The 18,590-nt window shown below is 50.5% G+C and overlaps 2 protein-coding genes across 2 annotated transcripts; both read right to left on the minus strand.

Annotated features, from left to right (window-relative positions):
• Positions 1 to 504: 504 nt before the first annotated feature.
• LOC142045576 (ubinuclein-1-like) lies at positions 505 to 11,750 on the minus strand. The gene is given in 10 exon segments (XM_075059256.1): positions 505 to 3,027; positions 3,517 to 4,688; positions 6,223 to 6,341; positions 6,566 to 6,695; positions 6,884 to 7,378; positions 9,102 to 9,205; positions 9,797 to 9,931; positions 10,219 to 10,314; positions 10,532 to 10,618; positions 11,517 to 11,750. Coding segments are annotated over 9 exon segments (1,548 nt in total). The 3' UTR covers positions 505 to 3,027; positions 3,517 to 4,540.
• Positions 11,751 to 14,508: 2,758 nt separating this feature from the next.
• Positions 14,509 to 18,587, minus strand: NME3 (NME/NM23 nucleoside diphosphate kinase 3). Its single transcript, XM_075018254.1, has 5 exons — positions 18,462 to 18,587; positions 18,221 to 18,351; positions 17,595 to 17,696; positions 17,155 to 17,267; positions 14,509 to 16,206 (listed from the first exon to the last, which is right to left on the minus strand). Exons 1-5 carry the CDS (start codon positions 18,505 to 18,507, stop codon positions 16,089 to 16,091), a joined length of 510 nt encoding a protein of 169 aa, XP_074874355.1. The 5' UTR covers positions 18,508 to 18,587; the 3' UTR covers positions 14,509 to 16,088.
• Between the last annotated feature and the right edge of the window lie 3 nt (positions 18,588 to 18,590).

Here is an 18,590-nt window from a genome sequence, read left to right on the forward strand (position 1 = left end):
TGAGAGACAATGCAGCCGTTGTCCATAGTCAATGACAATAACCAGGACAGGTTAACAAGGAGAAAGTCCTGCTTAACTAACTTAATTTCTTTTTATGACCAGGTCACCCACTGAGTTGACCAAGGGAAGCTGGTAGATGTGGTGGTCTTGGATTTTAGCAAAGATTTTGGTGCTGTCTCTCACAGTATCCTCTGCTGATGGTGCCAGCTCAGACTTAAATCATCCACAAATGCGCTGCTCGCTAGAGGAGAGGTCAAAGGCTGGGGAAAAGCCCCACAGGCTGACCGCAGGCCCTGCGGAAAGCAGTCAGAAACCGCAGGGACTGGAATGGCGTTGGCATCCAGTCCTGCAGGAGTGGCAGAGCCCACCTGGTTCTGCTGCCAGGCTGCCACAAGCACGTGGTGCTGTGGCACCAGTCTGGCTCCGCTGAAGATCCATCCCAGTGTCGCAACATGGAGGGGTTTGGACCACCAAAAGAATCACCTCCAATGGTACTAGCAAAGAATGATTTAATAGGAATTTACATAAACGCACAACTTCACAGAATTCAATGGCAAGGTTCACTCTATTACTTAATACATAGATGAAACATACAAAGGAAAACTAAGTTAGAATCAAACTTAAGACTATGAAACCCACAGTGCAAGAGGTTAAGAGAGAAACATACAAAGGAAAATTGGGTTAGAATTGATGTACAGAGATCAGGAATGTAAAAAGGTAGGGGAGACCCTCCTGTTGAGTCACAAGGTTCAAAGAAGACCCCCTTGCTTTCTAAACTCCTGATGGAGCTTGGGTGTGGCTGGATCCACTCCTAGTCCCAGACTTGGTCAACGCTTTATATCTAAAAGGATTATAATAGCAGCCAGAGATTCATTCACAGTTGAATACAGTTCACAACAATAACTTATGTATAGATGAAAAGCAGTAATATACTTGCTATAAAATATTCAGGTTAGTACACACACACATGTACAAAGACACTAAGAGATATACATAAGCAAGTAAAAGAGGTATATACCTGTTAAAAATTCCCCTTGAGTTCAGTGAAAATACTCACGTCAAGTGCTTCAGCATCTTTCTCAATGGGCAAAGGATTGAGCCTCAAGGAGCAGAGAGTATCAGCCCAAGTGTTGTCAGCTTTCAGCAACAGACCTCCGGTCTTGGCAAACCAAAGAGTTTGCGAGCTCCGAGAAGCATCCCACTCGGAGGGAGATGCTGGTTGCAGCCCACTGCAGTGCAGGAGAGCTCAAAGGGTCTCAGTACCGCTGTTCATGGGTTTGGGAGATGATTGGCTTTAGTCATCAGCAAATTACTGGGACTCCAGTAGCCTTGGTACCATTTCACATGAGTTACAATTCCAATAAGGAAGGCTCCAAGGCTGTCAGAGAATGACTTAAGATTCAGATACAGGATGCTCCAAGGCTGTCAGGAGAGGACTGAAACATGTCCCAAGGTTGTCAGGAAATTACTGACTATCCCTACTCCCGTCCTCAGCCTCCACTGGGCAACAGCAGTCCTTGGTATGGTCAGTGCAGCTCCCTATCTTAGCCATGCAAGAGTTCTTGGTGCAGTCAAGGGATGCTTAACTTAACAACTCAATACACTTATGCTAAGGCCTACCGAGACTTCCCAAGTTCATAGATCAGCCCAGAGAGGGGGAAGAAATGCACCACTACACCCAGCCAGACCGGTGTTTCAGTGGGAAGCACAAGAACCCTCCCTCCCGGGGCAGAGGCAAGGTAATCTCCACTGCCTTTACCTCCTCTAGATCTGACACACAAGTGTTGCATTGAAAACATCCCCTCCAGGCTGGTAGCTGCGCTAGCGTGGCTATTTTTGACAAGCGCCTTCAGACGCCTGCCTCCAAGGGCCAGAAGAGGAATGAAAGACAGTTTCTACTTTTATTATTACAGTTTAATACAGTCTTTGATACAGGAGAAGCAGCAGGAGCCAACATGCAAAGCAATTAAAGTCACCGGGTGAAAAAGGCCCTCAGGATGACAAGATGGTTCCGAAGCAACGGCAAAAAGACCTCTTTATTGTCTCTTACAGCATACTTATATGTTACTAAAACAGGAGCGCGTATCTGGCTCAGCTGGGATGTTTGCCAGTTCTCAAAACACTTAAAGATAAATACATTCCACACACATACTCGTGACTGTCTTCAGCCACATCTTCCCAGGCGTACACCAGGCCGTCCTCCGACCTGACCTTGTAAAACTACTTCAAAGGCTTGGCAAACATGCAGCACAACAAATTCTAACGTTCACTCGAAAACAAATGCCAGGTGTTCCGAGCTGCTCCCACAACCAGGGACTTGAGAAAGATCACTAACAGCTCCTGTAAGTAACTGCTCTTTCACAACAGTGATGCAGATGCATCTCTAGGAGCCCGTTTCCCTACGTGCTGCTGCTCGATCGTGCCCCAGAGTGTGAGGAGTTCATGGCAGATACCTAACCAACACATGACAATTAGGAGGAGGGAGCTGCTCTTTGATTTTGTATTTTGATGAGTCAAGTCCATGATTTGACTAGAGTCTAGTATGCTCTGAAACCAGGAGGCCACCTTATATCTTGTCTCTGCTGACAGTGAGAAGAGGGATGGATCCTTCAGGAAGAGGCAATGGCTTTGAGAGCAAGTCAGGAGATGAAGCTCAGCTCTTTGGCTGCAGTTTACCTGCTGGACAGAGCTGGGACCTCAGAGTCAACAGGTCTTTTCAATGCATCTATTAAACAACAAATGTAACCTTCCTCCCACTTGCTTCACACCTTGGTCATCTACTTTGCCAGCATTTTCTCCTGCAGTCCTGCTGCAGCCAAACTCGGAGTTCAGCCAAAGCTGCACTGCTCCCCGCTCCCAATCCCTCTGTTTGCTGGCTGCTGCAGCTGCCCTTGCTCTTACCTACGCACTTGCATTTTTTGAAGAATGTGAGTGTCCTGTGCCACGTGTCCAAATGCACCCCAATGATGGAGCCTTGGCCAAACCTCGAAGAGAAGTTGGGTTTGTCTCCTTTGTGATGCAGGAGTCCTTAAAACAAGAAAAAAAAAAAAAGTCATTCAGTGGAAAGCCTGTGCTCCATTAATCTATCACAACTCCTGCACTGCGAATTCCCACTGGTACAGCCTTGCTCAGTGCCTAAAAAATCCCTCCATTGCCTGATCCCTGCCCTCCCACCCCAGAGTGGGTGACATAAAGGGGAAACTTGAGGTTTTGCAATACCAGAGTGCAGGCAGCGGCACTGAAACCCCCAACCAGTGACATGCAACTGGCAGTCCAGGTGCCCTGGAGGTTCACGCACCAATCCTAAGGGGTCTGCAAAACACAGGCGACGTGAGATGCTCCAAGAGCTAAGGGCTGCAGGCAGCCACTCCTGTTGTCACTAACTTGCAGGCCTGGTGGCCTTTTTGGCCTCAATCCCATTCAGATCGTTTACTTCTCAACCCCTTTCAACAACACTTATGCCCACTGCTGCCCTTCCAGCCCTCCTGCCCTCTGCCACTGCCCTGCCTGCGTTACCTGTGTAGGACAGTCCCCAGCTGTCCTCATCCTTGCCCAGCAGGCTGCAGAAGGTGTGGCGGTACTTATCCAGATTCACATCCGACGTCCCAATTCCCACCATCTGGGAGGCAAGGCCAGAAAGAAGAACACAAGCTTAGTGTCTTTTCGAGCAAGAAAACACAACCGAGACTCCACCTCCAGCTCTCCCCTCTGTTTCCTGGCACAGTCTAAAACACCCAGAGGTTTTGGTGAAGCCACGTCAGAGGTATCAGGATGGACATGAAGGCTCCCAGCTCCAGTTTCCTTACCTAAGTGAGGTGGCCCAGCCGAACTGCTGGAGAAGGTTGCTGTCCTGTTCAAAGAATACTGGACAGTTCGTGTACCCATAAGCAACTCTGCCCCACGTACCATGTCTGTGCCATAGATCAGAGAAGTCATCTTGATCTCCCAGAAGTGCTGCCCATCTGCCAGCTCTTTTTTCCGCTGGATGGCAGCAGTACCACAGCTGTACTCCATGTGGAAGTTCACCTTGCGGTTGTCGCAGGTCAGCAGGGTGGCCATTGACTTATTTTGACTGGTTGTCCCACACCCAGACAAAATCTCTTCAGGAAGCACAGAGGGGACAAGGATGGGCAAAGGCCCTCAGGGACAATCCCTAAGGCAAAGCACAAGCGGACATTTGTTTTGAAGGCCTGTCAGGGTTTTTATTTCATTTTTTTTTACCATGTAAGAGGGTAAATCCTAAGCTGTGCACACTGGAGAGTTTTTTGAGGCCTGAACTATCCTGCCGTGTCCCACCGGGGATGGTTCAGTGCTCTGAACCCAAAGCTGTCAGCATTAACATGTTCCCATTTTGGCTAACAAAAGCCAGAGAGATGCTGTGGTAATGTCGATCCTTGGAGATGTCCAAAACTCCACAGGACAAGGCCCTGAGCACTCTGATCTAACTTTGAAGCTAGCCATTCTTTGAGCAGGGTTAGGACTAATGACCTTCCGAGGTCCCTTAGGACAAGGAATCCCTAGAGTACAACTCGATTCTTGCTCACCTGGCCTGCATCCAGCCTTTTGGCCAAAGGGGCTTCACCTCTCCATCTAGGAAGGTCTTCACATAATCCTCTAGGGACTGAGCCTTATTCTTGTCAAGGTCATAACCATCCAACTTAATCTTCACCAAGTGGCAAAGCAGCTCCCTGAAGAACAGGAAGATTTCAAATACAGTTACGTGAATCAACTTTCCCCAGTTGGAGGTCATCCTGTTTATCCAGGGCTGGAGAAATACGCCAAGACACGCCTGGCTCTGTGTAGCACCTCGCTAATAAAACCGACCCTGCACTGCCTCCACAGGAAAGAGGAAGGGAAAGGCACGTTCCTCGCTCTGCGTGTGCACGCACATCAACGCGCCAGGGGAGAAAAGCCTTGTTACCCCTTCCCATTTTAATCTCCTGAAACAGCAGAGGTAGTAAACCAGCGCCAGAATTACAGGCGTCATTAACAACCACAGAACTGAACCTCTCGGCAGACCTTCGTGCTGAGAGGCAATGAGAAGGCAGGAAGTGAAGCTTGCTTTGTTCTAAATGAATCAGCCATCCTCGGAGCAGCACCCCAATTTGGTACAGAATAAGATCAAGAAGACAGCGTGATTGATTCTCATTTTATCTTTCGTCACTCTCCCCTTCACCCAGCACTCTGTTCTTTGTCAGACACCTGGATGCCAGGGGCGCCCATCCCCAATTAGCTTTAACTGCTTTCACAACCAGCATCTGGTCTTGGTGAGAGTCTAGTCTGCAGGATTTCAGCAATTCAGCCAAGTTCCTTCTTTTCCCAAAGATCTGTCCCTCTCTTTTGGCCTCAGCACAGAGGCTTCTTAGCACTTCTCTCAGAGTTGGCCGGTGCCTGAAACCAGCTTAATTTTGCAACGCATTTAAGGGTGAGATTTAATAAATGCAATAGTGGCTCCATAAACACCACAGTCTGCCACAAACCTCCAAGCTGACTGTTACTACAGATGTTCAGCGCTGCTCTGAAAACAAGATACAAATACCAAAATGCTTCACTTCCAACTGCATAGAATAAGAGAAGTCACGGGATCACTTAGTATCTAAATTACGCAAACCTGATTTCATCATTCCATTGAAATTTCTTTCGCGGTCCCATGACACGCTTCCCTCCCTTTTCTTCATCCTCATCATCATCAGAACAAACTCGATCTCGCTGCTCTTTGTCCTTTTCCTCTTCCAGCATCCTAAAACAGAGACAGAGATAACGTGAAAGTCATTGTCCTGGAGATTCAAGAACAGGATTAAGTATCTCTGAACAACACTGTTCAGAGGTTTCAATAGTCAGGGATAACACACGCACGAGAAGAGGGCCTTAGGCTGCAAGCTGAGCAAAGTGCTCAAGGTTAAGAAAGCTCCCAGTACTGTGTGATAGAGACCACGGGACTAATCCAGCCTTACTCTTCTGAGACTGCCACGTTCCTAAAGACATGCCCGCACAGACGTGAAACACTTCAGCCAAGTTCTGGTCCCGTTGATGCTGCTGTAGTTGGCATTGCCATAGGTAGCACAAAGAACGCACGCAGCTTAATTAGGCCAATTGATGCCCGTCAGCAATTTTTAACTACAGAACAAAAATAGGTGGCAAACTTCATGAAAGCAGCCTACAGGTCACAGGGAGCCTGCTGACAAGAGCTACAGATGCATAACAAGCAAACAAGGAGCTTACTTGGCAAACTTGGCCTGAGTGTGGGCTTGGCATTCCTCCTGGTACTTGGCCATCTGCTCTGGCATGGCCCTTCCAATGGCTTCCTTTAGCTTCTGTAGAGGTTCCTTCAAGCGGCCACCCTAGAGCAGTCACAGAACAGAATGAAGTTCCGCGTGGGGTGTTCCAGCCAAGACACCCAAATCTGGCAGGTCGAGACCCGGCCAGTTCTGAATCCACGCCACCAGATGTGCTGCCTGAACCGTGCTCAGTGGAGGACAGCACCACGTTAGCAGACAACAACTGTGCTCTGGAGATCAGGGGTAACGTGCACACGAGACAGGGCTGTGCTGCCAAATTCACTCACCTGCTCGTAGAGATAAAGCTTACGGGCACGCTTGACCAGAGTGTCCTTACTGCATGGGAAGAAAGCAGCCAGGTGGGCGTACACCCCTGACCGGATCTGGCTGTTCAGCTCCCGAGTCTGCAGCTCTATGCTGAAGAACAAGACAAACACAGCACTGACCAGGGACCTGGCAGGGGTTCTCTAAGCAACATAAATGCAACTCTTATGCAACTTGGGGAGCTGGAGGCAGGGAGAGAGGGACAAAGTACAAGCCAAACGACATGACGGTTCTTTAGATTTTAGAATCAACACACTCAAGCCCTCTATCCCAAACTATGCCTTTTAATCTAGTTTCAGAGTATCTGGAAAAAGAACAAAAGGATGTCAGCGGCCTCATTTATTCTGCAGTTCTTCCTCGCAGCTGAAGTGCAGGGGGCTGGCAGGCCTTCTGGGAGGGATGGCAGTTGCTTGAAATCCTGCTCCAAGCCCATCCCAATAGGATCACTCCCATCCTCCACATCAGGAAAGGGACTCCCTTCTGGGGATTCACTGTGGAGACGCTCCAGGTCTAGGTCAGTTAACAAGTCCATAGCCGTCGCTGCCTGAAGCAGGTCGTTATCACTGGCATGGCCGAAGAGTGAGAGCAAAGGGTCAGGCATCGCCTCCACCTCCCTTGGGGCTGGAGGTTCTGCCAGCGAAGGAGTCGCCACTTTCTGCTCTTTATCTTTTTTCTTCTGAGCATCCTTCTCCTTCTGAAACTTCTTCAGCATTTCCTTGACACTAACAGGGCCGGAGTATTTCTTCTTCTCCTTACTTGCATCTAACACTGTAAAGCTGTAAACAAAGTGTGGAGGAGGGAAGGGAACTGAATACAAGATGAAGGGGAAGAGACGAGGATACATTCATCCCAGTTCACTTCAGCCATATGCTCCAATCCCCTGGAAAAGCTTAGCCCCTTAACCAATTACACCAGAAAAAATATTCTATGGCCTCTCAAGGTCCTGCTGCTTATTCAGCTTGGAGGAGGCTGAGGGGTGACCTCATCGCAGTCTACACCTTCCTTAAACGGGGGCAGTGGAGGGGGAAGTGCTGATGTCCTCTCCCTGGTGACCAGCGATAGGACACAAAGAAATGGAATGAAGCTCCATCAGGGGAAGTTCAGACTGGATTTTAGGAAAGGGTTCTTCACCAAGAGGGTGGTCAGTCACTGGAACAGGCTCCCCAGGGAAGTGGTCATGGCACCAAGCCTGTCAGAGTTCAAGGAGCGTCTGGACACTGCTCTTAGTCATATGGTTCAGTTTTCGGTTGCCCTGCAAGGACTCGATGATCCTTATGGGTCCCTTCCAACTTGAGATACTCTATGATTCTATGATCCTAAAGTCATACCTGAGAGTTAAGGATAAGACTGAAGTCCTGACACTTCACCTGGAACCAGATGCCCTAAATGACATAAGGCATTTTCATTCAGTTATCTCTCTCTTTTTCTAATAACTTATCTATCACGTGTTCACTTACCCAACTTTAAATTTTAAGTTTCAGTTCCTTTTCTGTAATCCTCTACGCTTTCTGAATCCATTTGTCCCACGACTTCTATGTCAGATTCAGTAAGTGTTGCCCATGAAACGACAGGTGGGGAATGACAGGAAAGTTGGATGATGTTTAATGGAACTACCCTAAATCAGATTCTACTGGAGCAGAGGAAAATATAACCATCTATTGGAAATCAGGGAGACTTGAGGATACACAACACAGCTGTTCTGCACACTTCTCTGCCTCTCAACTCAACTTCACAATTAAGCCATGGCTTCCATTTTTAAGGTCTAGAGTGTAGCTGCCCTCCACAGAGCAACTGTCTCTCCACCCATGGCCCCCTACTCTAAAGATCCCAAGGTAAAGCTCTTCACAGCTGTGCAACCTGAAACCGAGGGGAAGGAGAAAGACTCATGCAACAGGTTCAGCACCTGTGCAACTGCTCACATCAAGGGCAGGGCTGCCACAGTGCAAGTCTCGCATTGATGTACAAGTCCTTCCTCACTGTAGAGAGATGATGGAGCTTAAACCATCTCCACTAAGTTATGCTCTTATTTAGCTACACGCATTATTCCAGCAAGGAAGATTGGGAAATGCACAAACAACTAGTGCAGAGGAACTGAAGCAAGAGAGAGTTAGCATGACAGCAGCTTGACGCTTTTTGCCTACTAAAGCCAGGACAGCAAATACCTTTTCCTTCTGTTCAGGCTCTCCAGTATCTGCTCCCACCATTAGCGCCTAAACAGAGCTCCAAGAAACACCAACACTGCAGCTAGCTCTGACCCTCTTTGCTGGGACACTCTTGCTGTGCAGCTCTGCTCCTTCCCTGATTGTCAGCTGCCTTTTTTCTCCCACTTTGGAAGCAACAGGGGTTCACCTGCTGGTGTTTATGCAGCATGCACTCAAGCCACCCCCCACTGCAACAGGTACTACTGCAGCATAACAAATGCCACCTGTAACCCTGAAGCAAGCTGTCAAGCAGCAAGCATTCCCTCCTCCTCCTCCTCCTCTGCCTCCTCCTCCTTACCCAGCTTTTGGAAACTTGGACTTTTTGGATTTCTTCTTCTTGTCATAAGAATCATCTTTCTTCTTCTTCTTCATTTTTTCACCTCCATCTTTCAACTTCCGCTTCTGGAGAGGGTTAAAACCAAGTCAAAATCAAAGCAACTGCTGCTCATGGAATTGGACCTGATCCCCCAGAGCCACTTCGGGCCCTCTCCCAAGAATGTGAGAACAGCTCCTTCCCCACTGGACACATTAACCCAAACCCCAGACATCTATCACCATGGTTCTGGTACACACTGTCTTCAACACTTCACAGCACACCTAGCTTTTGCACCAGAGACAATCCCATCAATAAAGGCAAAGGGATGCCAGGTGCTCCTGCTGTTTCCCCTCATAGCCACAGTGCTGTCTCGAACTGACACCAAAGAGAAGCACTAGTTTCTCCATCCCCATAATACTAAGCGACTTTTCAGAGCAACAAGGGGCTGCTGTCACCTCTACTCTAGGAACCAGGCAACCCCACCAGAGTCTCATCCGTGGCAGACATGTTTCATTTTACTATCAAATATGCAGACAGAATGGGATTTCAAGTGCTCATCCCTATTCTCTCCACATCAATTCACAAATCTCACTCTACTTGGAATGTCAACACACTTCCATGCAGTAAACCCTCCAAACTCTAACAGAAGAAGTAATTCAGAAAGCTGGCTTGCTGACCTTGGGACACTTCTTCTTTTCCTCTTTAACATAGTCATCTTCAGATTCAGATGCTGAACGAAATTCCAGTGTTCCTGAGTTGATGTAAAACCCTCCATACTTTGTAGTAAGAGAAGCCGGAACAAGCTCATCGTACTGGAAATAACAGAGAACAATCTATTGGCACTGTAAGCTTTGTTACTTTATTCTGTAGCTGAGCTGCCTGGAGAATGGCGTGGGATTTGTGCTCCCCCAAGAACAGACAGGGCTATGGACATGCCTGCTAACCAGCATTCTCCTGCCACGTGGTTGCCCCAGGATCTCTCATTCCCCAGCCCTGGCACACTCCTGGCTTGCACCCAGTTTGGGTTCTCCCCAGGTGCCAGCTCAGACCCCCCCACGCAGCTGCCTTTAACCACCCTCACACCTGCCCCAGTACTCACTGCCTCAGAATTATCAATGAAGGAGTCAGATTCGTCGTATCCATACCCCACATCAATCAAGTCCTGAATACGGTCCTTTCTATGTCTCTTGCCACCCTAAACAATAAGAGATTGACAGTGTCTTCATCCTTCTTTTCCAGTTACCACAGGGATAGCCCTGATACAGGACACTGACATTGGCTCCAGTACAGAAAAGTGAATGAGACCTTTTTTGCTCCTAGCAGCAGCAGAACCCAACCAGTGTTAACTGGTTGAGAGCTGAACAGCATTGCCAATTCTAAGGGATAACATAATATAAGGAAGATAAACAAACATGTTTTTCTTCAAACTTCCTAGCAAGAGCCTCCTCTTCATGCTTTTCTTTTTCATCATCATTAAAAGGATCAGCACGGTCTGTCTTCTTTACAAATAAGCGAGAAAAAAACATCAGAATCAATCCTGTCACACTGCCACCAATAACCCATGCATTAAATGCATCACAACAAGAACATCCAGGCAGAAGCTCAAACAAATCAACCTTCAGTACAGTATTCTGAGAATGTCTCCAGCTTTTGGGTGCTCTCTCAGTTAGTTCCGTACGTGTCTCTGCTTCTCCTGACTTGCAAAAAAACCAACCAACCAAAGAAGCATGAAGCATCAACTGACTGCTAAACAGTTCTGAAGAGCAACAGTAAAAATTAGTAGAATCCAATCAACTTTCTTTTCATAGAAAAACACCCATAAGACAAAGATCAGATGCTACAGAAGTTTGCACGCCATTGTGTCCTGAGAAACGGCTTTCAACAGGCAAACAGAACTATCAGGCAATGCCTCAAAGCACCACGTCCACCACACAGAAACAGATGCCAACCACTAAGGTGGAAATGTTCACGTGCAATAGGGCAGAGTCCCAAAAAACACACAGCCACCTATCGTAGAAGCATCTCTCCTTTTGATGCTCTTTGGAAAAGAGCTCCTCATAGCTCCTAGCAAGCCACGTACCAAAAATCACTTCAGGTCAAGCAATTCCAAACAACGCAAGCATTACCTCCCACACTCTGCCACCAACACATCACCTTTCTGACGTGAGATTCCAGCCAAGGCAAGGGACTGCAACAGCGTGGCCTGACAACAAGAACCCCTGCCTGGAAGCCAGTTCTTCTGCCTGCAGGATGCCTGACCGCTCTCCTTCCACCTCTTAGCACCTCACAGCTAACACACAACCAACTCTCAAAACACCACTAAAACAGCAATACTGAAAAAGCCTTTGAAATCTCCAGATACAACACAGGTTCCCCACAGGCCACGAGGACACTTACCTTGTCTCCTGAAGAACCACCTTTTACCTTCTCGCAACTCTTCAGAAGATCTGGGTAAAAAAATTCTGGACAACGTTTGTGGTCCGGCTCGAAGAGAGTAAGTGCAATTCGAACAGTTTTTGCAGCTGGTTCAGGGTTCTGGCACTGCTCTCCATTGCCTTTCCCAGAGTTCACAAAGCTGCTGCTCGGTGGACCGTGAAGAGTGGTCAACGAAACCCTGCGTGGCTGTGTCATGGCTATGGCCAAGTCTTACCAGTCTGCCCCAGCTGCACAGATACAGATTTCACTGTCTGGTTAAGGATAAGTCGGGACGTTGGCAGTGGAACAAGTCATTTAATTCCAAAGTTTTCTCAGGAAATGACAAATGCCCACGCTGCTAGCCCTTGCTGCAATCATTAAAGAGAAAGAAAGGAAGGAAGAAGTCAGTCTTCGAACCAGAATTCCCTCCGACGTTGACAGCCCCCCACGCTGTCACTTCTGTCCATCCCCAGCTCTCCATCTCCACACCGCACCACTCCATTTCGAAAGGCTGAAGGAAACACGGCTCTCGAGGAAACCAAACGACCCCACCACGCTTGCTGGGACACGGCCCGGCAGCCCCGGGCAGAAAGGCCGGCCTGGGGCTGCACCGCCCCGGCCCAGAGCTCCGCTCCGGCCGCCACCTCTCCCGCTGCGCCGAGACCCGGACACCCCCGTCCCGGCCCCGGGCCGCGCACCGGCCGCTGCCCTCCGATCCGCCCCGAGCAGCCCCCGGCTCCACCGCCCTGCGGTCGCCTCCGGTAGAGCCCCGTCCCCTCTCCCCGCCGGGCCGGGAAGCACGGAGAGCTCGGGTTAGACCCCGGGTTAGACCCCCACCTCACACCCGAAACACCGTTAAAACAACGGGTCCCGCAACGGCCTCGCAGGCCGGCAACGGCCCCGGGGGAGAGCGACCCCGGCCCCGGCGGGGGGCTGAGGGGAACCGGGGCCCTGGTGCCGAGGGGGGAAGCGCGGGACGCCGCCGGCCAGGCGTCGCGGGAAAGAGTAATTTGGCAGAAAATAAACCCTCCTGTGTTCCAGCTTGTCCTCCGATATCAGAGGGGCTGGGGGCGGCTAGGTTTGGATTCGGAGCGATGTCCCATTTGGCACTATTAGTCCGGTCGCGTTCAACTTACTGAACTCTCGCAGTTACGGATGCACTAAGAGTGCACCGCGCTTTCAGCTTAGTTGTGCTCCATGGACTCACACGGCCGGACTTAGAGAGTTTGGCGGGGCCCAGCAAGAAACCTTTACGGCTAGCTTAACGAATAGTGCGGTTTATTAGAGCAACAGAAATACAGTTTCTTATGGATTGCCGGTGATAAATACACTGTCTGCGAAAGCATGTGTAAACATTGACATTATGAATAATACAGCACGTGAAATAAGAAAAGCAACTCTATATAGAGAGATTTCTAAGTTTTCTGCTTAAGCACTCGATATAGTCTAAATCTTACCCAAAGGCGTCCCTGAGGGTGGGGGGGGGTGTGTGTAAGGCTCAGCCCGTCAGCTGATCCCAGGAGTCAGAGGTAGTCCGTGATGGTATCTTCCCTGACTTGTTTCCAATAATGCCTTCCCTAACATCCCCCCCTTTCTTAGGCCATTTTTATACAAGTCTTCCAAGGTAGAGCTTGAGTGACTCTAGTCATACATACCTTTATTATGATTGGTATAAAATTCTCTCACTTCGCTTTTAAAGGTATAGATTAACAAAATTTCAGAGCACAGGCTCGGCGAGCAGTGGTCGCACTCTGGAGAGGGGTAGTCGTTGGAATGGAGGTGTGGTCTGGTATTATTATGACATCATGAGCAAACACAAAGGACAGCATTTTGTCAAAATATGACAAACTATTGGCCCAGGCTGGCAAATATGCAGCTTATCAGTACCACGGTACCATGAAGTTCCCATCTCTGCAGCGATTCACAGAGCCTGGCCACGGATCTTCACAGGCCTGTTTTACAGGCAACCTTGTTGTCCTGGTTTCAGCTGGGATAGAGTTAACTGTCTTCCTAGTAGCTGGTGCAGTGCTATGTTTTGAGTTCAGTATGTGAAGAATGCTGATAACACTGATGTTTTCAGTTGTTGCTCAGTAGTGTTTAGACTATAGTCAAGGATTTTTCAGCTTCTCATGCCCAGCCAGGGCACCTGACCCAAACTGGCCAACGGTGTATTCCATACCATGTGACATCCCATCTAGTTTAGGAACTGGGAAGGGGGGGGGCAGGGATTGGCCGCTCGGGGACTGGCTGTGTGTCAGTCAGCGGGTGGTGAGCAATTGCCCTGCGCATCATTTGTACATTCCAATCCTTTTATTACTACTGCTGTCATTTTATTAGTGTTATCATTATTAGTTTCTTCTTTTCTGTTCTATTAAACCGTTCTTATCTCAACCCAGGAGTTTTACTTCTTTTCCTGATTTTCTCCCCCATCCCACTGGGTGGGGGGGGAGCGAGCGAGCGGCTGCGTGGTGCTTAGTTGCTGGCTGGGGTTAAACCACGACAGTTGTCTAGGGAACCGCTGCGGAATGGATTCCTTTCACACCCGTTTCGTTCCACCGTGAAAGCTTCTTCGACGTTACACCTTTCCTTAACGTGTGAACAATGCCGTACCCTTAATACAGGTTTAATCTCTAAACCACCTCGGTGATTATTCCACGCCAGGGAACGGTCTCCCCGCACTCACCGCCGCCGGGCTGCAGGGGGCGCTGCTCTCGCGCTGAAGCCGGGCACAGCGCGGCGCGAACATTCGCCGCCGGTCGAACCCACGTGACGACGGCGGCCGTGAGGCGGCCGTGAGGCGGCCGTGAGGCGGCCGTGAGGCGGCCGTGAGGCGGCCGTGAGGCGGCCAAGCCGCTTTGCCAACAGCCCTTGCTCGCATCCCCCCCCGCCCAGCGCACCGAGAGGCACCCAGGCGTCGGCCACCGCCCCCTCCGCCCTCCCAGGCCCCGAGGAAAATAACCAGTGGGAGAGACCATGGAACTTTAGAGTTTATTATAAAAACAGCAAATGGACGAGTTACGGGAACAAACAAGATCTGACCCGTATTTAGAGCTGTAACCAGTCGCCTGGAGAAGGCCCTGAAGGCAGAAGGAGCTCTGGCTGTGGCAGTCGGGCAGCCGAGGAAAGCCCTGGTCACCAGGGAGAGACCCTCCATCCCCTCCGTGCCCATTCCTGTGTCACCGCTAGCACGTCCCTGCTCAGCCCCGCCGGGGCAGAGTTTACTCTCTGCCCCCAGAAAACTGCACTCATTTTCCCACAGCTACAAAGCCGGGGAGAGAGAGAGACAAAACACCACACCCTACATGCAGGAAAGCCCCGGGGGACCTTATTCCCTGGGTTTAACCATGCCCCTGTTCCACAGCAGGGTGCCATGTCGCGGTCACTGTCCCTGCCCTTATGCTCCGGCAAGGCTGTGCAGGGAGCTCGGACTCAACACAGCTCGGAGGAGTTTGATGTTCCAGGGAGAGCTCACAGCAGGTTCAAAGCGTCCAACCTATTACAAACTGGGTTTTCCAGAAACCCTCTTGCCAGGGAAGCTCCACCATCAGACAAGGAAGATCTCAGGATCTCCCAGAGCTCGGTGCCAGGACTCCACAGCCTGCACTGCACATGAGGACTAACTAGTCTTCCCAGTCCTTCCTGAGCCCCAAATCTACAGATCCTTCCCCACCTCACTCTCCCCCCTTCTATTTCTGTGGTTTGTGCAGTGCTGCTGCTTCACTAGCGTGTGTGTCAGTCACCATGGGGGGACAGCATGAGACCAACTGTGCTGGGTCAGGCCAGCAACCATGCAGCCAGCATCGGAGGCCCGCAGAGAACCAAAGCAGACCTGGAGAAGCTGCTTCCCTGCTCCCAGCACCTGCAGCCAGGAACCAGAGCCAGAAATACTGTGCGTTTAACAGCATTTGGTGAATCTTCCTTCCATGGACTCACTAATCGCATCTGAAGCTGGGTAAACTTGTGCCAGCCCTGGCACACAAAGATCCCACCAAGGGAAAGCAAGCTATTTGTCCTGTCCTTCATTCCTTGTCTTGCAACAAGCTCTCACCCCGGGGGGAAACTTTCCCCCTTACCGCATAGCACCCTAATTCTTTAAAAGCCTTTGGTGAAGAACCTTACAGAAATGCAGGTAGATGACATCTATCACATCACCTTGTAGCGACTAAAGCACCTCTCCCAGCAGCAAGGAGCACACATTCTCCTGTGCCAGGCAGGTCTGAGAACACACAGGAATGGGCACAGAGCCCAGTTTTCAGTTCAATAAATCACCTTGAGCTATTTGGTATTTAAGATACTGCAGCAAACAAAGCAACAATACCAACTACCTACTTATTACAGCAGAGAGAAGAAAAAAAGAAACAGCTACTCTTGCAGGGAGCTGAACCACAGAGTTACATACACAGACCAGCACCCCTCCACCCACACACAGAACAGAAACCCCCACAGCACGCAATACTGCACCAGGATCCACAGCCAGCCCAAGAAGCTGCAATGAAATGGATGGAAAAACCCTGTGCCCAGTCGGGAAGACGTACTTCCCTCAGGCTGCTCTTCTCACGCGTAAATCCAGTGCTCAGCCGTGTCCTCCCAGCAAGTCAGCTCCTCCGGGTGGAACCAGAGGGAGATCTCCTGCCGGGCACTCTCAACTGAGTCACTGCCATGGATCACATTCCTATGGGGAAAAAGAAAGGGATCAGCTGGCACTAAGGAGAGAAAGGTGGGAGAAGGAAGGTGCAATTTGGAAAATTTCACCTTGACCAATTTAATTAAATTGATTGAGCCAGTCACATCCTACAATATTCTTTCCCACTGCACAGCCCTCTTCCTTCCAGCTCAGGGGCTGTTCATGGTTACGCTGAACATGGCTTAGGTCATGGATGTGCAGGAGCTACCAGTTCCCAGCACTCCTTCCTCCTATGATAAGGAACCATTTGTTTGCTACAGGACAAGCTGCAAGCGGCTGTTGATCTGGGGTTTGCTTTGGTTTTATGACAGTAATTCAAGTTTTGCCTCCAGATTTCCCCCCTTCCTTCTGTCAAAGTAGGTCCATTGAAGCAGGTTTGGTATCAGACACCACAAAACAGAAACCTAAGCCAGGAGGGTTTGTTAAAAGCAGTGTCTACCACAAGCCAAGCTGCAGGCACCCAATGTCACCACCTGTGGATCTTCACCAGTGCAGAGCCCTAGCACATGTAGAGCTCCTGCTTGGCTTTTGTTACAGACTCAGATGCCCAGTGGAGCTAGAGCAGCTCTCCAGGTGCCCTGGTCCCTAGGAAAGGACTGAGACAACGCCTCCCTTTCTCTTCATGGCCTGACAGTCCTGATTCCCTGGAGAAAAAAAGACAAGCAAATCCCACCTGCTTTCAACAGAGAAGGCCTCAGGAGGCAGGAAAGACACAAACCCAGGCTCCTCCTTCTAGGAAAGCAAGCCCCAGGAGGCAGAGGGCAGCTTGTCCTGCCAGGGCTGCTCTGCAAGCTGTCAGAGGGAGACAGCTCTGATCTGAGCACAGAAGGGAGAAGCTCTGCACCGCAGGTGCAGACTGGCAGGGCAGGCCTTGCACAGGAATGCCTGGAAAGGATGCCCTGAAATACTGAGGGAACAAAAAGCCAAAGCTCTCACTTGCTGACTTCAACGCAGAAGTCTCCTCGGATGGTGCCAGGCCTGGATTCAGCTGGGTTAGTCTCCCCAATCATTGTGCGAACTGTCTTGACCACATCCAGGCCCTGCCAGACCTACGTGACAGCAAAACAAGAATCAGCTTCCACAACTCCCCCAGCAGGTCATATCATCTGTCCTCTAAATTCCCCATCTGATCCACCTGGGTGAGAGCCAGGAAAAGGTCTCTCTGTAAACAGTCTTCAAAAGTTGATTTTGGAAAATAATCAGAATTGTCTGTGGATTTAATTTACCACAGAAAACATCCCTGCAGTTCAGTACAGCTTCAAGAGGCCCTCTGAAGAGAGAGGCTACCTTGTTTCCATTGGACCACAAGCCAATACTGCTTAAACATTGCACTTACTTTCTGCTCCTTGGTTCTAGAGAACTTGGCCAGCACTCACCATGGCCACCACAGGCCCAGAGCTCATGTACTTCACCAGCCGGCTGTAGAAGGGACGATCACGAAGGGCGATGTAGTGCTCTTTCAGCAGTTCCTCTGAGGCCTGAGCACAAAGAGCATAAATGTTAGTCTGCTCTGAACAGGTGGCGATTTGGGCGAGGCCTACACCTGAGAGATGCAGGAAAAGCTGGATAGTGCCACGTTACAACTGAGGTCCTGCACAGATGCTCACTTCCAGGAGTGAAATGGCTTGGCTTTCCTGAAGCCTGACACACAGAGGGGAAAAGTTTCTAGGTCAGAGGAACAACACCTGCCAGCTCACAACAGCCACGTAGGAGAGCCCTGGAGCACGGACACAGCAAATGGCAGGCACGCTCCCCACAACTGGTACCACTCCTCCAGCATCAGTTTAGGCACCTGGGTGCCAACCCCCCTCTGACCTGTGAGGGATTTGGTGCCCGAATGACAACAGCAGCCTATACAAGCTGGAAGGCAGGCAGAACCCCCCCGGCAGTTACCAGCAGAGCCGGGGCCTGTGGGGCCTCACTTCAGCCTGGGCCCCCCAGCACCAGGGACCCCCCACACACACCCTGGCGGCGGCGGTACCGGTGGGACCGGGCCGCTCACCTGCAGGAGCTTCAGCCCCACCAGCTGCAGGCCCTTCCTCTCGAACCGCCGGATGATCTCCCCGACCAGGTGCCGCTGGACCCCGTCCGGTTTGATGGCCACGAAGGTGCGCTCGTTGACCCCGCTGCAGGCTGCAAGGAGAGGGCGGAGACGTGAGAGGAGAGGGAGAAGGAGACCAACCCGGGCTCCTCAGCCGCGGGGTCGGGGCACAGGGGAAGCGGGGTCCCGGCCCAGCCCGCACCGCTCTGGAAGAGCCCGGCGAAGAGCCCCAGCACCAAGCAGATCATGGCGGCGCCGCTCTTATAGGGGCCGCGCCCCCCCCCCCCGACACCCGCCTCGGGCGGAACTATCGTGCCGGGGCCGAGGAGCG

The sequence above is a fragment of the Buteo buteo genome, chromosome 29, assembly GCF_964188355.1.
Source record: "Buteo buteo chromosome 29, bButBut1.hap1.1, whole genome shotgun sequence".
Taxonomy (NCBI): domain Eukaryota; kingdom Metazoa; phylum Chordata; class Aves; order Accipitriformes; family Accipitridae; genus Buteo; species Buteo buteo.

What these genes read in the sequence shown, in the direction of transcription:
- NME3 (XM_075018254.1), bottom strand. Translation starts at nt 18,507, where the DNA reads ATGATCTGCTTGGTGCTGGGGCTCTTCGCCGGGCTCTTCCAGAGCG. An exon ending in CGCCGGGCTCTTCCAGAGCG is followed by an intron (nt 18,352 to 18,461) that starts GTGCGGGCTGGG and finishes CTCTCCTTGCAG; the next exon opens with CCTGCAGCGGGGTCAACGAG. An exon ending in TTCTGCGTTGAAGTCAGCAA is followed by an intron (nt 16,207 to 17,154) that starts GTGAGAGCTTTG and finishes TTTTCCCCATAG; the next exon opens with GAATGTGATCCATGGCAGTG.